Genomic DNA, 20,446 nt, shown 5'->3' with positions numbered 1-20,446 from the left:
CAGTCAAGCCTGGCCTCTGCGCCTGCTCAGGGCCAGTGGGGAATCGGACCCCCCTCCTCTCCAGCACTGTGGAAGCCCTGGTGATTTGTTTACATGCTGCAAGTTTCTTGTACTCTCCCTTCTTTCTCCTCCTCGTATCCCACCCACTCCTCCAGGCAAACCCCAGCAGCATGGAGCCTGCTGGGGGAGGCGGGAGGGGTGGCCTGCCCCGCCCATAGGGCTCCTGCCACGTTTCTCCTCTCCTTGGAACCTCAAGCTCCTGAGGTCCAAGAAAGAGCTAATAAGAGCTACTGTGCGGGCTCGTCATCCAGGTAAAATGAAGTCTGTGAAAAGTATTCTGCACATTAGCACATGCTGTCCCGCTCCGTGCCAGGCACTATCCTGTGTCAGAAGAGCCACTCCCGGCAGCATGGCTGAAAGCAAAGGAGGCAGCGGCCAGGGGTTACCAACCATCAGGGTGGCTGGGATTCTTACCAGGGCCCTTTGTCTGCACCCACCAGAGAAACCAAACCAACAAAAGATAAATGTATGTGTGTGTGTATAAATATATATATGTACCTGCATAAATAGAGAAACGTACACATTTATATGCTAAATATGTACAAATAGGAATCGTTCAATACGTCATGTATATGTTCAATACTTATATCAAGAAGTAAGAGATTCATTACAAGGAATTGGCTCATATGATCACAGAGTCTGAGTTGGGGACCTGGAGGCCCAGGAGAGTCGACCCCATGGCTCTGGCCCAGGTCTGAGTCTGAACTCAGAAGACAGGACAGACCGGATTCTCTCCTCTCAGGCCTTCAGAGTCAGAGGAGACCGCCCACACTGGGCAGGGGCTCGCTCTGCTCATTCTGCCAATTCAGAGGTCCGTCTCATCGCAACGCTGTCACAGACACCCCCGGAATTATGACTAGCCAGATGTCTGGGCACCTTGTGGCCAGTCAGGGGGACATAAAGTCAAGCACTACTGTAGCCTGGGTGCATGTACCACGTGGAGTGTACCAAGCAGATCCCATAAGGCATTCATTTCTCAGCCTCTCTGTCACAGGAGTCACCAGCCTGCCATTTGAAGCGCATTACATTCACCGTAATCCCATATCTCCATGTGCCAAGACTCTCCCCACACAGATAAGAGGGCCACCTTGCCAGAGTCCCACCTGCCCGGCATTGAGAGGCCGAGAGTCTGTCTTCCCCTCCAGGCCCTGGCGCCCTCCTCTTGACCTCACTGCTCTTAGCAGGAAGCTGTGGAAGAGGTTGTCCTGTGGGCTGGGCTATTGCGGAGATGTCACCAGGCACCTCCGAAAGTTGGGTGTGATCCGGATGCCAGGGAAGGCAGGACCCAGTGTCGAGGAAGCCTGCGCGGTGCTGAGGCTGGCGTGCAGGAGGTCACACACTGGTGGGAGCTTCCCCGGGACACCAGCCCTCCTTATGGCTGTCATTGTCACCTCCGGGCAAAGTGCATGGCATTTACATTTAATAAGCTTTTGTCAACTTTATTCTGCTGATAAATCAAGGCAGTGCCGAGTAGGACCCTGTATTTAAGACGCATTGCAAGGTGTTCTGGTGGAGCCTGTCATAAGGGAATACGCATCAACTCAAAAATGGTCACATCCTCACGCTGAGCTTGGAAAAGGGCCACCGAGCAGCCTTCCTCAAGTCTGCATGCCAGTCCATGTCCACACGGGCTGGCATGGTGGCCATTCCTGAGTGTGTCTGCCCATCTGGAAATTGCCTTTCCAGGCTGCCTAGCCCGCATGGCATAGGTACTCCATTTCTGTTTCTGGAAGGGACTGGACTGGACCTCGTGCTGGAAGGATTGTCCTGTGGCCACACAGGCCGTAGCCCTAGTGTGGGGAGAGTGCCTTGCTGGCCCCTGTAGAGGCAGGGCAGCTGGGGTGTGGCTGTACGTGCCTCCCCGGGAAGGCAATGCTTGTCCACACAGAGCTCTGGTCCATAGAGAAGTCTCGGCTGAGCAGGGCCCACGGCCCCTGAGCAACCACCCAGAGCTCAGTGTGAGAAGCAATATGTGGGGAGGGCTTCCAGGCCACCGAGGAGGGCTGGGTAAGATCCCGGCGCCAGGTGGCCCCCCTGCTGGGGTTCGTGAGTGGCAGGTGGCATGGGACCTCAGAGCTGACTCTGTGTGTCTGTGGTACCAGGGGTGAGCCCAGGGACGCTCTCCCACTGAGCCACATCCCCAGAACTTTTCATTTTTTTTTGAGACAGGGTCTCACTAAGTTGCTGAAGCTGCTCTCAAACTTGTGACCCTCCTGCCTCAACCTCCCGAGTGACAGATGTCTCCCCCACGCCCAGCCTCAGAGCTGACCCTCCGGAGCCCAGCACTTCCTTTCTCTGATTCCCTTCTCTGCTGTTTCCTCCGCAGAGCCTGCGCCAACAGCGAGACAGAGAGTGAAGCTGGCGACGTCATGGACCAGCAATTTGAAGAGATGAACAATAAGCTCAACTCGGTCACCGACCCCACCGGCTTTCTGCGGATGGTTCGCCGCAATAACCTGGTGAACAGGTGTGTGGGGGGCTGGGCAGGGGCTCTGAGCCCAGGTGACATGTCCACAGCCCACACGCCTTCCAGCCGGGCGGGCTCTGGCCCTCGTCACACAGTTGCAGAAGCGAGTGTGAGGCTGGTCAGGGCCTCTGCTTTACAGCAGCACCTCCAGCTCAAGCGAGGGACCGCTTACAGGCCTGATTGACAGCCCTGGTTTGGCTGGCTGGCTGTTTCTCCTCATGTCTCTGAGCCAACAGCCGAACCCAGGCAGAAACCAGAGCAGCTTCACATCCTGCGCAGGTAACTGCACGTCAGGCACCTGTGCTGCTTCCTGGCCTGGGACTCAGAGTCAGGGACAGTGCCGAGGCCAGCGTTGCTGAACAGAGAGACCGATCTCACAGCGAGCTTGTCCAGACCCAGGCAGACCCAGGTGCCCCAGCCCCCGACAAATGGGCCTTAACAGCCTCGGGTGAGTTGGAATGGCCAGACCACCAGCCCTTCACCTTTCTGTCAGGTGTGGGACCAGGCTGGGTCCAGATCAGCAGAGGCACCTCTCAGGCTGTCACTCAGTTACCTGGCAGCAACCTGAGCATCACATTTCGACAGACTGCTGCAGAGAGACACCTCAGACTCTCTGGGCCTGTGCCTCAGCCCCAGGACCTGCCTTTGAAGGGCAGCTGGCTGGCCCTGGACCTGGGCAGTAGAGGCTGCGTGCTGGGTGGGACATAGACTCTGCTTGGCATCCCTGTGGACTCAGTGCCCTCCCTGTTCCTCCTCCAGGCCCTGGTTTCCTCTCATTATTCTGCTGTCGGGGTGACAAACGTGTGTTTACTTTCCCAGGGCTGAGCTGAGTGGGAAGGGAGCCAGGGCCAGGGCTCTGAGAACTGGCACCGTGGTTAGAAAGGAGGTCGGAACGCCCAGCCAGCCCACGCCCTCGGCCCCCTTCCCTGCTACCTTCCAAGGGTCCCTCGAGGCTTTGGGTTGTGTAGGGACACAGCCAGAGGTCTGGGGTGGGACTGGACTCACATCCTGGCTCTGCGGGGTCCTGGGAGGCAGGAGTCCGCAGCTCTGCCAGGGGATGTGACTTGTCCAGAGAACAGAGGGCTCAGGGCACACTCTGGCCTTGTTGCTTTTCAGCCGTGTGGCGCTGGATGGGGCAGTTTCACCCTGTCGGCCTCAGTTTCTTCAACACTGGAACGGGGACAGCCTCCTACCCTACAGGGTTCCTTAATTCAAGGGCAGCTCCCTAGCCCGGGGAGGCCCTGCTCACACGGTGGCTCCCTGTGCTGGGTAGAGGGGGAGAGCAATGCTGAGCTCCGTTCCTAAGATATCCTGGGTGGACAGACCTGGTGGGGTGCCTGCCTCTGAGGCGCTGCTGGCTGCCTTGGGCTGCAGTCGCACACTTTGTCCACTTCTCGTTTCACGCCATGATGGCAGGCCATCAGACGTCATGCCACCTGATCACGGATGCTATGCAGTGGGGAGCTGGTCCCCACAGGGTTCTGGGCACTCCAGGGTCAAGGAAAGGTGGAGTCAGGTGAGTCTGAACCCTGGTTCATCAGTCCTGGGTCCAGAGGGTGTGAGTTTTGGGATCGTTCATTTTAGAAAGATGGTTTTGTCCTGAGCAGTCTGAGACGGAGCAGGCCACCGCAAGCATGATGTCGCAGATTAACTTGTTAAAATGACACAATCTGGGTCCCCAGCAAGGCGGGCAGTGCTGGCCCAGCCCTGGAACCCGATAGGGAGCAGCAAGGCCCACTGCACTGTGCGGGCCAGCCCTTGCCCCGCCCCTCTGCACCCAGCTCCCTTGGCAGGCGCTGAGCCGCCAGACCTCAGTGCCCTGCAGGAAGGGCCTCTGCACACCATCCCGCCCTGGCCTGTCCGAGGCTGCTGGGGGCTGACTGGGCGGGAAGCAGCCTGTGTTCGTCCACCCTCGCTGCAGTCGGCGCCCTGCGTGTCCTCTGCTGCCTCCTGTCGAGACCAGGAACAGACCTCCAAGCACACGGGTGGGGAGCTGCAGCCAGGGACCCACAGGGGCAGCGGCAGCCTTGCCATCTAGCAGTGCTACTGGTGACCTGCCAGGCCGCCACATCTCCTCCAGCCGAGCGCACAGGCAGGAAGGATGGAGGCCCGTCACTCCTCCCAGCTGCCTGCAGTCTGCGCCTTCCCGTGCCCCCTCTTTGCCCCTTCCAGGGCCAGGGAGCTGAGCTGAGAGGTGTGCTGACTTGTCATTGCACAGAACAGCTCAGAAGTGGCTTTCCTGCAGACTCCTCACAGTGACCAGGGCCTGCCACCCCCACAGAGAAGGGGAGCAGCCACATGCATGGGCCTCGTGCGCTGGAGGCGCTGGCTGCCCTCTCTGAGGACTCCCTGGCTCAGGTACTTTATGGATTCCTTGGCTCTTTGGCTCCTGAGCTCTTTGCCAGCTGATTTGGCAGTGTGGCTGCCGTAGCGAACACAAGTCCAGTGAGGCTTGGCTTCAGAGTTTCTCCCTTGCCACTCCAGGATCTGGGCTTTGTCCTGCTTTTGTTTTGGAGGTCTCTGCAGCTGCTATTTTTCTTCTTGCCCGTGCACTTTGGCAGAAAATGCTTTTGCATTTTAAGCCCAGGGCAGGCATCACTAGTGAACGAAAAATAAGGAACTTTCTTTTGGTTGGCAGCATAGCCCCAGAGTGGGTCCCAGAGGGCAGGGCAGCAGCCGTGGGCTGAGGAGTGGAAAGCGAGTGCGCATGAGTGTGTGTGTGTGTGCGTGCGTGCACGCGCGTGTGGTAGAGGGGCCTGTCACTGAACCTGGGGGATCAGCAGATTATATCTGTTGCAGAAGAGAGGGCAAGGACAGAGCAGCTCTTGACCACCTGGATTCCCAGTAGCACCTTGGCATTAGCGGGGCACAGCCCAGGGTCATAGGACCAGCATCCTAGAGGAACATTCTGACTGCCGCTACTACTGCTGGTGTGACGTGCTTTCCACCTCACGCTGAATGCATGACATTAAGCAGAAAGGGGCTTTCCTGTTGCCCAGATTAGTGACTAAAGCCTAAACAGAGGACAAAGAGGTGGTGTGTCTCGCCCTTCTCAAGAGAAGCGCCACAGCTGGGCTGTGCCGCTTGCACGAGCACCCTGCACGCTCGTGGTGCTCACAAGGGCTGGGGGAATCAGCAACCACGAATCCTTGGCCTGGTCAAGGGTCCTCCCAGAAAGTCACTCAGGCCAAGGGAGAGGAGCCTCTCTGTCCCACAGGGCCAGCTTCAGGGACTGTGTACAGGGAGAGGAGAGACGCAGCAAAGGGCCCTGGCCCCGTGTGGTCTGCGTGCCCACGAGGAGCAGGCCCAGATGTGTGCACCCTGCTGTGGGGTCACACATCCCAACTGCGGAGGACGGTGGCAGGGCCTCCGGCAGGCCCTCCCCGTCTCTCTCCCACCAGCTCAGGCCCTGGCAGTGGAGAGGGCCGCCCAGAGCTGAGCAGCAGCCCGGCCTGCAGGGGCAGCGGGAGGGTTTCCCGAAGGCACGGAGGGGACAGGGGCAGGATGACTGGAGAGCAGTCAGCTGTCCCCACCAGGACCACATGGCCAGCCAGGGCCTGTGCTTATGCATGACCCTCTCTGTGCTCCCTCCAAGCACATGGCGCCTTGTGTGGGTGTGTGGACCTCTGCGTGGCCCCAGGCAGCTGGGCTGGTAGTCAGCGTGGAGGCAGGCGCTGTCCATGCAGGGCCCAGGTGTCCTGCTGAGGTGAGGCAGAGTGTGGGGAGCCTTGGCCCTGGCGCCTGGCAGACCGTGGCCTGAAAGCTGGCCATGACTGAGTGAGTCGGTCACCTTGAGCCTCTTATCTGTTTTACTTTCCGTTAGAACTTCATGCATCGTACTTGGTCCTTCTCAACAGACCCGTGTGTATGGGATTCAGTCCCGGGGAGCCTCTCCTCTGTTCAGTCTGCAGAACTGAGGTGTGGCCTGCTGCTGGAGTTGTCCTGTGTGCCGCAGGGTCGGAGGGTGGGTGGCACCCGCTGTGCAGGGGTCCTTTCTTCCCCTCCGCTCCTTGCCTTGGAGATTTCTGTGGCACCCAACGTTCCTTGGGGGAGATTCAGTCACCCACCCAAAAGACCAAGACCAGAAACCTGAGTGGGCTGCTGGACGCTTCTCCCCTTGCAGGCCACCAGATCCTGGAAAGACTGTGACACAGACGCACAGTGATGACCAGTCATATCAGGCTCTCTGGCTCCCGTCCTGCCCCCTGCTCTTTGGAGGTGGCACGTGGCTCCTGTTCTCTCCCACGCTGACCTGCTCTGAATCCACCACGCTGGGCAGTTCCAGGCAGGGCCCCCCGGCCAACAGCAGCTGGATTCAGTGACCCTGCCTCACTGACCCATCCTGGCTTCCCACGAGCAAGTGCAGCCAGGGCCCTCCTCACCTGCCCCGGTGCAGGCCCCAGGCCCTGCACACCATCCTCCCCTTGGTGCGGCTTCTCCCTGCAGCACAGACACCACGCAGGTGCAGGAGAGGGACGTGGAAATAGCCACCAGGAGCCACTGTGCAGGCAGGTCCAGCAAGTAATGACAAGCTCGTTCACAACACAGCAGTCCCCAAAGGTCACCACTGAGTGTCAGGCTTGCCAAGATATCTTAGGGTAGTGTTTAATTTACAAGCACTGTTTTCTTTACCACTTATTTGTGTGCTTTCTTGTTCCAGAAATGATTTGAGTTGACCAAAACACAAATGGTACCAGATCGTATAAAAGATAAACAAATGGATGAGAGACTCATTGTAGAGGGAAGGCAAGGCGGAAGAGGAGGGGTGGAGTCTGCCCGAGCACCCAGCCTGCTGGATCAGCACGGGCTGGCAGGCAGTGTAGACAGGCCAGCTTCCTAAACTGGATCAGAATCTGTAGACTAGCAAGGCCTGGGCACTCTGAGAAAGCCTGAGCCTGCTGGCTCGCTGTGGTTTCCCATGGGCCTGAGCACTAGACCCTGCAGCCCCTCGCCCCTTATGGCCCCTCCACGTCCACCAGTCCCGTGTCCCAAATGCCCTCGGCTGCTGAGAACTGCAGGTCGCCCCTGCAGCGTCGGCTCCGCCTCCCTCCATCCCCACCGCTGTTCTTTGTGCTCGCAGCTCAAGCTCGGATGGGCCTTGCAAGGCGGCTGGGGCAGGATTAATCGCCCATGTCTCCTGACTTATGAGAGGCAGAATGTCCGTCCCTCTCTGGGTGTGGCTTCACTCCACAGCTGGCTGCAGGCCTCTGTCCCTCTGTTCTCCCTCCAGTCTAACTCGCTCAGAGCCTGGGGCTCCCAGTGAGTTGAAGCCATCGCTGTCCCACCCTTCCATCCTTCCTGCTGCCTATTCCATTCTCCCCTGCCCCTCTGTATGAACCCAAGGGAACCCAGACTTGTCCTTTCTACCTCAGGGCCTTTGCTTGGACATGGGGATGAGGCCACAGAGGGCTTTCCCCTGAGGTACCATCTCGAACACAGCATCTGTCACTCAGTCCGTCCTGAGGTGCCCCAGCTGGGAACAGCTTCTCTTTTCTCTGAAGTCCCCTGGCTTTTCTCTGGTGCAGGGAGTCGCCACCTCTCCTTGCAGGGGTCCCCACCCTCTCACAGCCCAAGCTGCACGTGGTTTCTCTGTATCCCCCAAGGAGCCTGGCCCAGTGCCTTGTGTTCAGTAGGTGCAGGTCTTGTTCACTGATGGATGGCAGGGAGAGAGGGAAGGGAAGGAGGAAGGAGAAGAAGCAGGGAGGGCGGGGGAGGAAGCCCGGATTGCCACAGACACCCGTCACATCCCCACTGCAGCCCCCAAGATGGAGACACAGGGAGCTGATTCCTCACCAGGCACAGCGCTGAGCTGAGACTGTCCTGTGTCCTCCCACAGCCACCGGGGCAGTGTTATGACACGGAGGCTCAGAGAGGTTCAATCAGTTGCCCAGGGTGTCCCAGCTAGAAAATGACAGTCAGCATCAGCATCCAGATCTGCCAGACTCCAGACAGCCATGCAGCCCCAGCGCCCACCCACGTGGCTCCCCTGCCAAGTGAGGGGTGGCCTGGCCTTTGCTCGCCTTCTCCAGCGGCAGGACTTCGTGCCTTCTGCGGCGGTGTTTTCTGTCCTCAGAGCTCTGGAGGTTCTTTGTGAACATGTGAGACCCACAGGCATTTTTGGGGAGATAGGCTTGGACCGCAGGCTGTCTGAGGGTGCAGAGCCATTTGGAAAGGCGCTCCAGGGTGTTGCTGGGCACGCACCAGCCGAGCAGCTGCCATGCACGGGCCGTCTTTTCTTCTCTCCATCCATGAGCCCATGACAGGCCTGCCCCACTGACTGCCTGGCTAGGGTTCATCCTGACCCCTGGCAAGTCTGCAGGAAGAGCCTGCACCCACATGGCCGGCACCAGGTTCTCCACGGCGACATCTTCAGACTGACCACAGAGTCTCACGTGTTCTACAGCAGAGCAGAGGAGCGCCAAAGGCCGGCACCACCCACTGCCTCTGCGGTTCCCGTGGGAGGTCGCGGGCAGGCTGGGACTCCGTGTGGAGACACGTGCCGCCACCCTTCACCTGGGCAGTGAACCTGACACGCCCAGGAGAGGAGCCGCACATGGCTCCAGACTCCTCTGGGGCTGGGAGAGCAGGGGTCCCTGCGGCCCGGGAGGGAGCAGGCACCTGGTAATTAAGGAGGCAGCAGGCGGAGAGCGCCAACCGCTTATTGAGTAAGTACTTAAAATGCAGCGTTTGACAGTGCTCACTCCCAGAGGAGCCGCCTTCCGTGTGAAGATGGTCATGCAGGAGCACTGCTGAATGGCAGCAGAGCCCTTGTTTTAATTGAATTGAGGCCGCTCTGGCTACTCGGATGTAATGGATTTGCCAATTAATTTTCCACTGGTCCCCTAAAACCCAGGTTCAAACCTCAACCAGCTCCATTCCTTAGAATAGGAGTTCCCGGTTCAGAACCCAGAGCGGCTGCTCAGGGCTGGGGCGAGAGAGGAAAGGTGAGCGGTCCTGGTGAGCGGGAGCCACACTCTGCCTGCCAGGCGCTTTCCAAGAGCTGGCCAGGGCCCAGGAGGAGGAAGCCCCAGCAGCGAGAGGCTGTGGGACCCTGAACCAGGGTGTGAGGGGCGGAGGCGGATGCCCCCAGGGTGGCCTGGCTGCAGCTCAGAGGCCCTGGGAGGTGAAAGTACCTGGTGAAGGCGTCTGGAGAAGGTAGGAGTGTGTGCTGAGCAGAGCAGAGACGCCCCAGGTGAGCCAGCACCACGGGCCTCTGTCCTCCTCAGTCCCTGCTCAGCAAGGTCTGGCCCAGGTCCTACTCACAGATGACCCAGAAAATGGGGCCCCCTGCAGGGTCTGGGAGAGAGGGCTTCAGAGGAGGGTTCGGCGGGGCGGAAGGTGCCAAGGCCAGATGTACCCTGGGCTGAGTTCCTAGACAGCAGCCGAGGGCGCGGGGTGCCTGGTGGGGAACCAGGTACAGCTGAGGACGAGGGCAGGACACGGGACAGTGGTAGAGGGGGGACACTCCACGCAGGCCTCAGCCCTGAGCCTGCCTTCAGGCTCTGAGACCAGTGCACACCGTGGGCACACGTAAGCACAGCTGCCCTCAGGCCTTTGCTGGCCCTTGCCTGACTGAACTCCAGGCGGGAAGGGCCAGTCTCCTGCAGCTGCCCAGGGCCCTGCCTAGGAGGCTGTCAGTGAGCACACTGAACAAGTGAGTGACCACCACCGACACCAAGCCCGTTCTTCCTCAGAGTGCCCCTGCGTGTTCTAGAAGCAGTGCCCTCCGTAGCCTCTCCCTGTGCTACGATCTGCTGCCCCTCCCCAGCCAGGCAGTCTGTCACTTTACCATAGCATCCGCCGGCCTCTTCAAGACAGTGATGTGCTGCAGGAGGCAGCTGCGGCCAGCCAGTGCGGGGGCACTGGCTCCTGAGACGCCTCCATGCTGCATGTTCTAGTTTGTTCTCTCTATGCTCCATGGCGCCTGGTCAGCCCTGCTGCAGAGACCCGCAGCACAGACACTCAGGGCTGGGTGGTAGTGCTCAGAAAGGAGCCCCCTGTCCCTGTTTCCATCTTCCAGGTGCCTCCCTGCAAGGGGACCATGCTATGTCCTGCAGGTGGGAGACCAGATTTCTCCAGCTCAGACGGCTACAGAAATGCTCCCTGGGAAGCCGGGTCTGGCAGGAGGGGCGGGAGGGCTGAGGCAAGAGCCCGTGCGTGTGTGCGCCGCATGCGCGAGCGCATCGTGTGGCAGGAGGGGGACTCAGGTCGGCCCATTCAGCTCCATGGCTGACTGCGAGGGCCCGAGAGGGGGCATGTGCCGGCTGGGGGCTCACCCACCGTGCTGTCTGCACTGCGAGCTGGGCGGGAAGCCAGAGGACTGCCACTCCCAGAAGTACCCTGTAGTCACCCTGGGCACAGCCCAGGTCGGCTGGTGTCTGTCCTTGTCCCACTGACACAAACTGCCTCCTGACGCCTCTGCCTTCATACATCACCCGGGCTCTGTGCCTCGCTCAGGCCAAATCCTGGCCCCTCCCTGGATGCTCCTTTCCCGCCACCACACAGACTGCGTGCTGCAGAGAAAAGGAATATTTCTCCTGCAGTAGGTTAATAAGCATCATCTGAGGAATGAGCTAATGAAGACGGTGTCGGGTGGGAAAATCCTCTGTCCAGGACGGGCTCACTCAGCCCACGTGGAGCCAGTGAATGGCCAGCCTGGAGGACAGCCAGCCAGCGCCACCTGCTGGAGCCGCAGGGAGGTGCGGCGGCAAATCCTGGAGGCTCAGAACCTGCCGGCCACCGTGGCTACCCATGCTGGGAGCGCTCAGTGCTCTTCTTGCCCTCTCTGAACCTGGGTTCCTGGCCTGTGTAGGAGGAGCAACATCCGTAGGGCCCTGGGAGGACGATGGCTGAGGCAGGCCTGGCCGTGCTGCAGTGATGTGGGACAGAGGAGGCTGGACACCCAGGGATTTTCAGCAAGCAGGTTTATCAGCTGCAGGATCCAGCGGGGCTGTCGCCTGAGAGTCTCTGGACTTCACGTCCGGTGCAGGGAGGGTGCTTGGAGGCTTCCATATTGTAGGCGTCTACATAAGAGTTTTTTTTTGTTTTTTTTTTTTCTTGAATTGACAGAAAGTGCTTTTTGTCCTGTTTTTTAGATTAGTCAGAAGTTTTACAATAAAAGCAGAAGTGACATCATCAAGTCTGCAGCCAAACTTAGCTTTTGCAGGACAGAGTAACTTAGTCCTCACAAGAAATAGGAAATCCTATCCCAAGTTGAGTTTCTTGTGGAAATTTTTGCTGATTTTCTGTTATGAAGCTCTCTGACAAGAAGAGGAACTTATGTGTCACAAATATGGTGGGGGTTTCTGCTTAATTATGGTAAGGGTCTTCTGGGAGGGTGTCTCTGGCCTGCCTCAGCAGCAGGAGCCCCTTTCACGTGCCGGTTGTAATAGCGAGAAGCACGGCTCTCTGCTCTTGGAGCCCAGAGAGGCGAGGCAGGACAGTCGCCCAGCTGTGGTCCTGAGAAGGGGAGCAACACGCCCACGGCACTGCCCTTGGGAGCCGCTGTGGCCACAGAAGCCCTAGGCCTTCCAAGCGTGGCAAGAGCGCGACAGAGAGCCGGTTGTCCCTCACTGGCCTCTGAGCAGTCTGCTGGCCGAGGGCCCGGGACCGGGGGGCCTGTCACCCTCCAGCTTGACTGAGGGCTAAACCGCACTTTGCCACAGGGGCACCTGTCAGTGGTGCCATCTCTCCTGGGCAGGTAAGAGCACCTGGAGGCGGTGCCAGCGCCGTGACTGCCCGTGCCTGACACCCACCTGGGGGCACAGGGTGTAGGACTTACCCAGATGGAATCAGCTCTTCTTTTTTAAAACCACAAGAGAGCCACAGGAACTTAACCCAGCCCTTCTGTCATGAGTAACGCTGAGAAGGGAGTAGAGAGTGACGTGTGCCCACGAGGTCTCCACAGCTGCAGGTCAGGCTGGCTCGGGGCGGAGGACCCGCTGCCTCGCTGAGTCTAACCGCGCATCTCTATCGAGCGAACCTGCTGTAGGCGCAGTGCCGCAGCTGCCGGTCACTGCCCGGCCTCGGGAGCGCCCCACCAGCTCACATGCCCGCGACAGCCCGCACGCGACCGTGCAGGTGAGGAAACCTCGGCACCCAGTCCAGAGCCCCCTGCGCCTGCACCTGGGCACCGGGGCTGCCTGTGGCTTTTGCTCTCGGTTCCTCCCCCGCCTCTGCTGTTCCTGGGACAGCCCTCCAGTGGGCACTGGGCGCATGACGATGCCACCACCAAGGTACAGCCAGGCACCGCAGCCACCAGAGCTGCCCGGTGCTGCCTCCGCAGCTTGACCGCGAAGCCTCCGCAGGCTGCGCAGGGCGGGCTGGGAAAGCCGCCGCCTCCTGCTCTGGGAAGAAGCCTGGCGTGGATTTGCTCTGACCTCAGCGAGGCTTCCAGGTTGGTTTGGTCCTCTTGTGTCTTTTAAGCCATCGACTCACTATTTCTGGGATTTTGTTTTTACTTTGGGAAGGGTCTCTAGGGACAGGCGCCCTCCTCTGAGCAGCGGACAGAGGGGTAGTCCACAGGTCTTCCTGCCTGACCAGCGCAAGAGGCCGTGTGGCCAGGGCCAGGCGTGCCCACGCAGTCTGGGCCAGCGGGGGCAGCAGCCAGGAACTGTAGCTCCAGATGTGGTTGGTCAGTGGCTGCCAGGTCAGGCCAGAGCCAGGGCAGGAGGCTGAGGGCCAGCACTCAGTGTGGCACCTGGGGCTGAGGGACAAGGTCAGGTGCCAGACAGGGCGGCTCTGCTGAGACTCACACAGGCTCTCTGCCGGGACTTCAGTGCCCCGCCCACCCCACCAGGGGCTGCTTGGTGAATAATCTGCACGTTCGGGAAACAGAGAAAGAAGCCCGCGTGCCAGAGGAGGTCCCCGGGAGACCTCTGCAGGCCAGGCGGGTGCCGCGAAGGCCACACGTTCGCCAGCGTGGCCAGGCTCATCTGACTGGCTTCTCAGCTGAAGCTGGCCCAGGGTGACAGTGGCATATGGCCTGATCCTGGCTGTGGTGCCAAGCCAGGGGACCGGGGAGGGACATAGGTGCAGATGGCCTCCCTCGGCTCATGCTGTGGGCAGGAACTGGTGGCTGGTGGTGGGTAGGCAGCGCCCCCGCCTGGCCCACCGGCCCACCTGCCTCTCCAGCCTGCACCCCGCCCTGCTCCCAGCACCCTGGTCACCTCCCAGCCTCAGCCTTTCCCGTCCTGTCCCTGCTGGGAGTGACCTCTTCCATCTTGCGCACAGGCAGCTGACTGCAACTTGTCCCCATGGTCCAAATCAAACAGTACCATCCAGAAAGCTGCCCTCAGCGGGGCCTGCCCGGCAGCGGAAGTCAGGGACCTGAGCCCGGGCACCCCGCGGCCCTGTGGGAGAGATGGCGGGGAGGGGAGGAGAGGGGTCCTCTTGTGCTGGTGGCTGGCGAGGGCTCCAGCCTCACCCTGCACGTCTCTCAGCAGTCCAGCTGTTGGAAGGCCCTGTGCAGGGGTCCAGGGACGTGGCCCATGTCCCGTGCAGGACAGACAGCTGGAGCTCTGCGTCTGTATTCTGGAGTCGGAAGCTGCTCTGGGTCCTTGGGAAGGAGTCCCGAGCCTCCCTGTGCAGCGGGGCCTGTCCTGGCCTCCTCAGCCCGAGGGGCGCCCACAGCTGGGCATTCTCTCCAGCGGGAGTCTTTGGGTTCAGAGCCAAGGGCTCTGCGCCTGTGGAACCCCTCGGTGACCGCGAGGCCCGGAGCTGCACGAGCTGGGCATGGGCGCCCTTGGACGTTCCCGGCGGATTCTCGGACTCGGTGCGCAGGTGGGAAGCGGGAGGCCTGTCCAGACTCCAGTGAGCTGTGCGACGAGGCGCAAGGGCAGCGGCTCTGACGCCCTCCTGCCACTCCTGCCACGCGGGTTCTCGAGGGCCGAGCTCCGGGTGCCCTGAGGAATAGAGCCGGGACGGGCACCGTGTGTCACACTGGCGCATGGCTCTGGAGAGCAGTTTGGCGGTTGCTCCTTGGGGAGAGCTGCTCTTCGCAGTGTGCTCTGTGGCGTTATGTGAAGCTGAGTGTCACTCCAGGGCTGTCTCTGCTTTGCTGGCTCTGATGGCAAAGCCTCACCGAGGTCCCCGTCGCTTATAATCACACGTTTCTGGAGTGAGGGGACGTGAGCGGGCTCTCCAGGCCTCCACGTCCTACGGCTCGGCCTGGCCCTGCAGGAGCCGATGAAGGACTGGGGCGCTCAGAGCGTGGCTTAGCATGGCCCTTGGATTTCAGTCCAGCGAGACCTTGGGGAGGGCCCGAGAAGGATGGGAGGCTGGGGTGGGAGCCGTGTCTTTCCTCTTAAGATTCTAATTAGTTGTACATGACAGCAGAATGCATGACGGCACATCCACACCAACGGAGCATGACTCCTCTTTCTTCTGGTTGTACATGGTGAGAGTCACAGCGGTCATGTGATCATATATGCACACGGGGACATAATGTCAGTTCATTCTACTGTCCTTCCTCCCCCAGTGCCCCTCCCCTCCCCTCTGCCTAATCCAAAGCACCTCTAAGTCCTCCCTAGTCTCTACACCTCGCTTATTGTGAATTAGCATCTGCATATCAGAGAAAACATCCGTCCATTGGTTCTTTAGGATTGACTTATCTCACTTAGCATCATGTTCTCTAACTCCATCCATTTACCAGCAAATGCCATAACTTCATTCTTATTTAAGGCTGAGTAATATTCCATTATGTATATACACCATGATTTCTTTATCCAGTCATCTGTTGAAGGGCATGCAGGTTGGTGCCGTAGTCTGGCTGTTGTGAGTTGAGCTGCTATGAACATTGACGTGGCTGTGTCACTGTAATATGCTGATTTTAAGTCCTTTGGGTGTAAACTGAGAGTGGGATAGCTGGGTCAAATGGTGGTTACATTCCAAGTTTTCTGAAGATTCTCCACACTGCTGGGTGGAAGCCATTTCTGGGAAACACAAATGGAATTTTATGTCATCTTTTTAGATGACACAGGTCCTGACCAGGAGGAAAGCCACCTCCGGTTTGTTCCTAGGCAACCATCAAGTTGCTGTCATGGCCAGCTTAGCACCTGCAGAAGCCCAGGGCACACCTGGTGTGAGACACCCTGCCCTGAGGGTCTGCAGCAGGTAGCAAGACCCAAGGTCGGGCGATCCCTGACTGTCCAGCCGTCATGCAGAGAACGTCACCAGACGCTGTGCTGGGGCCACACTGGCCAGGCCGACGGGCGGGTTCTGAGAGGATGCGTGTGACTGCGGGAAGTGGCCCCGTGTCCCTGGCTGCCCATCTCCTGTTCACCTTTGCATTCTGTCCTCTCTAGGTCCCCAGAGGCCACACAGTGCCTGGCAGACAGCTGGCACTGAACAATCGATGAGTCCTCAGCCAGTGCCGGGAGGGGGCTCTTTGGGGTCCTGGGGGTGAATATCCTGCTGCATTGACAAAACTGTGCCTGGAAAAATTGAAAAGCAAAACCAAACCCTGCAGCAAAGCGGACCCGTCAGTGGCTCCCGGGGTCCCTGGCAGACGAGGCTGCGGCTGGGCTCAGGCTGCGTGGAGGAGCCCGGGCTGGGCCTTCAGACCTCGCCGCACCCGGGGTTGCTCTGCGCCCTCGGCGACCCCCACGTGTCTGTGGCTCGCGTGACCTGAGTGTAACTGGCACTGGGACTCAGTCCTCCTGGTCAGTGTGGTGGCCACCGCCGAGTCCTGACGGCCCTGTGTCTGCCACGCCTGGTGGCTCTGGGGACATGTGATTATGTGGGAAGACCCCATGGAGCGACGGCCGCATGTGCAGCCGGGCTGCCTGCGTGTCTGCCTGTGCTCACTCTTGTGTGAAAGGGACCCGGAGGGACAGCGGGATCGAGGCCGGGAGGGGCGCCGCAGGCACCGTGCAGCACCGCGTGGCCTCCGCTGGGGAGGGCGAGGGAGCCTGCCTGCTGGCCCGGCCTGACGCACCTCCGTCCTCTCCCCAGGAGCTGCCAGAGCATGACGAGCCTGTTCAGCAACACCATGTCGCCCATCAAGGACGGGACCTCCTCTCTGCCCAGGAGGCAGAGCTCCTTCTCCAAGCCCCCGCTCCGCGCCCTCTACGACCTGCTCATCGCGCCCATGGAAGGGGTAAGTGCCTCCCGGGGACGCGGGGCTCCTTGGCGTCAGGACGCATCATTTACTGGTCAGTGCCCATGTGTGTCCCCCGAGAGAAAAGCAGCTCCAGAGACAACAGAGGCGCCCGGCTCACGCGTCGGCTCTGTCCGGCATCCCAGCAGCTCAGGAGCCTCGGTGGACGACCAGCCGGTACCCGGGTCCTGAGCTGCAGATCGGCAGGTCTGGGTTCAAGTCCTAACTGCTTCACAGGCCGGGCCACTTCAAACTGGGTGCCGTCAGGAGTGGGTAGACTTGTCAGCAGAGGTGGCGGTGGCCCCAGAGCTCCACCTTCTGCTCCAGCCAGCTGGCAGAGGCTCCGGCATCCTTACAAGTCCACTTCTTCTTTTTCCTGGAGATTGAACCCAGGGACATTCAACCACTGAGCCACATCTCCAGCCTTTGTTTTAAAAAAAAAAAAAAACAACTTTTTCTTTAGAGACAGTCTCACTGAGTTAAGTGCCTTGCTAAGTTGCTGAGGCTGCCTTTGAACTTGTGATCCTCCTGCCTCAGCCTCCCACGCTGCTGGGGTTCCAGGCGTGCGCCGTGCCCTGCGGGAACCCACTTCTTGACAGTGCTTCCTTTGCCCCATGAAGTGCCACAACTGTCCCTGCCTGGCTTCTGAGGACGCGTGTAAGCCTGCCTAGCAGTGCCAGCACCCTGGCCTGCACGTCCCCAGGGACTGGGTCTGTGGGAGCTGGCAGAGCTGGACTTGCCTCTGGCACTGCCCTGTCCTCCCCGGGTGACCTTGGCCAGGCTATATGCCCTCCTGGTTATGTTCCTTGGCAGGAAGCGAGGGCAGTACCAGCAGACGCGTCACCTTCCCCAGGCGTGGGCCTGGGCATATGCAAGCATGTAGGGCAGAGGCAGCAGACTGCCCACGGGCGAGGGGTGGCTGCTGTGCCCAGTCACCTCCTGAGCCACCGCCAGGCCCCCTGACCTTCCCACACTGCTGCCTCCGTGCAGCCCTGGCCCCGCAGCAGCACCCCTGCCCAGGACGCTGCCCTTCCCGCCTTAGGGTGCTTGCCAGGAGCACCCCAGCTGGCAGTCACTCTCCCTGACTCATGCCACACCTCAGGGACAAAGACACCTAGACCCGAGCTGCTTTTCAGGGTTTCTTTCCTGCCACCAACGGACACAAACCGTCACGGTGACTTACTTCCAGCCTTCCCTCCCGCTCGCCCTGAGTCTGCAGTGCCCCCTCACCTGGCTCCTCAGATGGGCTGTGGAGCTCATCCAGGTCCCCACGTTACTGCTCTGTCAGTGTCAAGTTGGTGGGTGGGGAGCGGAGGGCAAAGTGGCTGTGACCGTCACCTCTGCCCTGGGCGGTGCAGGGCATCTGGAGCAGCCCGCTCCCTGGCCCAGCTCCTGGCCCAGCTCCGCGTGGCCTTTCTGAAGCCTCTGCACCTTCCCCCGCCGCCTCCTGCCCTCGCTCTTCCCCGCCAGGCCTGCATACGCGGGAGTCTTGCACCTGGCACCTGGCCGTCGACAGGACTCGGGACTATCATTAGCTCTTCGTGTCTTGCCACCTACCCCACGCTCCCCTGAGGCAAGGACTGTCCCTCATCTCTGTCCCCAGCAGCACTCAGGAGTCAGTGGTCCAAAGGTGCATGTGCATTCGATCTAGTTGGGCACAGAGAGCAGAAGACCAAGAGAGGGACCTGCTGATCGGCTGCTGGAGGCGCTCGTGCTGACCCTGGGCTCCCTGGGTGTGAGGCAGAAGGAGTCTGGGCTCCAGGGAGGATCGGCCCCAGCCTGCAGGGTGTCAGGTCTGGGGCTGTTTCAGGGCAGGATCGTGGCTCGGTGACATGCCTGCATGTCCACTTGAACAAGTTGGAGCAGGGATGAGAACAGCACCCTTGCAGAGCCCACTGGGAGAGGAGAGGCCGCACCCCAGCTGCCAGGAGCACCTGTGGGTCCACCTCAGCTGCGGGCCTCATCTCAAGGCCCCCAGTTCTGACATTAAAAATATTCCTTTTTGTGAATCAAGGTGTTTAAGCACAGCGAGGGGGTTTGACTGCTTCAAATGAGACAGAGTGAAACCTTTCTCAAGCTGTTAAATCCAATTATCAGAGCAAGAGCTAGCCCTCGGCTGAGACCATCCATGGCCACAGGGTGCGGGGTGCACCTGCAGTCCCAGTGGTTCGGGAGGCTGAAGGAGGAGGATCATGAGTTCAAGGCCAGCCTCAACCTGAGTGAGGCCCTAAGCAACTTAGTGAGTCCCCGTCTCTAAATAAAATTCAAAATAGGACTGGGCATGTGGCACAGTGGTCGAGTGCCCCTGAGTTCACTTCCTAGTACCGAAAAAAAGAACAAATGGATGAATTTTAAAACAAAAATAAAACTATCCATGCGTTTTAGTAAAAACAGTTCCTTGAGGAGCTGGAATCTAGTTAAGATTCCTCTCCTACCCTGTTTCATCCATTTGTTCTGTAAATATTTCCTGGCTGTGTCAGGTGCACACTGTCCCGCACCCAGAGGGGACAGTGTGGCCCGGGTGGGCAGCCCCTTCATCTTGGGAGGGTGCCGTCTCCTGCAGGCAGCCTGTGGGCTCCCAAGGCCACGAGAGGGCGACACTGCACCGCCAGCCGGAGCCCAGCGAGGGCGACAGCCAAACCCTTCTGCTGTTTTAGTGAGGCTGCAAATCAGACCCGGAAGTCCAGGATCATGAATCACTGACACTTCAGACTCAAGCGATCAGCCTCTTCACAGGGGCATCTAATCATTCCAACAACTGCCTTAGCGTCGCCGCGTCCTGTGGCTAAGGGACTGGGTCAGACACTATGGAAAGTGGAACAGAATAATCTCTTACCGTAGGCCCCGTTCCAGCCTTGATTTAATTTGGCTCAAGGGAAGCAGCGTCTCCGCGCTTTCCTAGGACCGCGCTGTCCTTTGCTGTCAGGACAGGGTGAGCATGTCCACTTACTCTGAGGGCCTGTTACAGCTGCTCATGAGCCATCACCAAACATTAAGTCAGATCCCATCTGACGCCCCACAGGGAACTGCTGCCCAGGGACAAGTTCCAAGTATTTGGTGGTAGGGGGACTGGGTTGTGTTTGTGTCTGAAGCATTATTTGCTAATCAGAGTGAAGGATGGTCACTGGGCCTCGTGCAAGGCGGATGGGAGCAGTCCTGTCCCACAACCCAAACGCTGGCAGTGTCATTAGGGGCGACTGGAGCTTTTCCAGGTCCTTCCAGCAGCATGTGACGAGGCCCTGGGGGCTGGGCCACTCGCTCGCTGGGTCACCCCCCTGGTCACGGACGCCTCCTCCAAGGTCAGATGCTGAAATGGTCAAGGCCAGGTTCAGAGTCAGGACTTCCCGAGTCTGACTCAGAGGCCCTCTTTAGCCCCCTCAGGCTCCTGGGGTCAGCCCTGTTCCAACTCTAGCGTCTCAGCCACCCTCCTCCTCATGTCCGAGGGTTAAGTTCTTTCCCATTTGTCACGTCTTGAAAACCCAAGTTGTAGCCAGGGAGCAAGAGACAGCCTCCCGCCCGCGAGCCGTGCTGCTGCTCACGCCGTCGCGGGCCAGGGGGCGGCCGGCTGCAGGGCAGGCCACTTGGGTGGGGACCGCCTTCCTGCACACTGGGACCTGGGGACATCGCCTGGGCCTCCCACCTATGGACACAAGCCCTCCGCCATGAGGGAGAACGGCCTGGCCTGGCCTGGTCCTCGCCATAATTACTCCAGGGAAGGGGTCCTTGGTGTCCTGCAAAACCAAGTCGTGCCATAAAGAGCGGCCCGGACACCCGCAGCGGGAGCGAGCCTGACCACTCCTAGCAGCCTGGGAGCTTGGAGG

At 59.8% G+C, this 20,446-nt stretch overlaps 1 protein-coding gene across 6 annotated transcripts in view; it reads left to right on the top strand.

Annotated features, from left to right (window-relative positions):
• Ttc28 (tetratricopeptide repeat domain 28) overlaps positions 1-20,446 on the top strand; it is a 567,342-nt gene that overhangs the window by 524,952 nt on the left and 21,944 nt on the right. For all 6 annotated transcript variants that reach the window (XM_047560776.1, XM_047560775.1, XM_047560773.1 and 3 more), the window contains exons 13-14: positions 2,387-2,527; positions 16,481-16,625. In XM_047560776.1, coding sequence (XP_047416732.1) covers positions 2,387-2,527; positions 16,481-16,625 — 286 coding nt within the window. The remainder of the gene's footprint in view (positions 1-2,386; positions 2,528-16,480; positions 16,626-20,446) is intronic.

This window comes from Sciurus carolinensis, chromosome 8 (assembly GCF_902686445.1).
Source record: "Sciurus carolinensis chromosome 8, mSciCar1.2, whole genome shotgun sequence".
NCBI lineage: Eukaryota > Metazoa > Chordata > Mammalia > Rodentia > Sciuridae > Sciurus > Sciurus carolinensis.
This window is presented reverse-complemented; position numbering and strand designations above follow the sequence as displayed.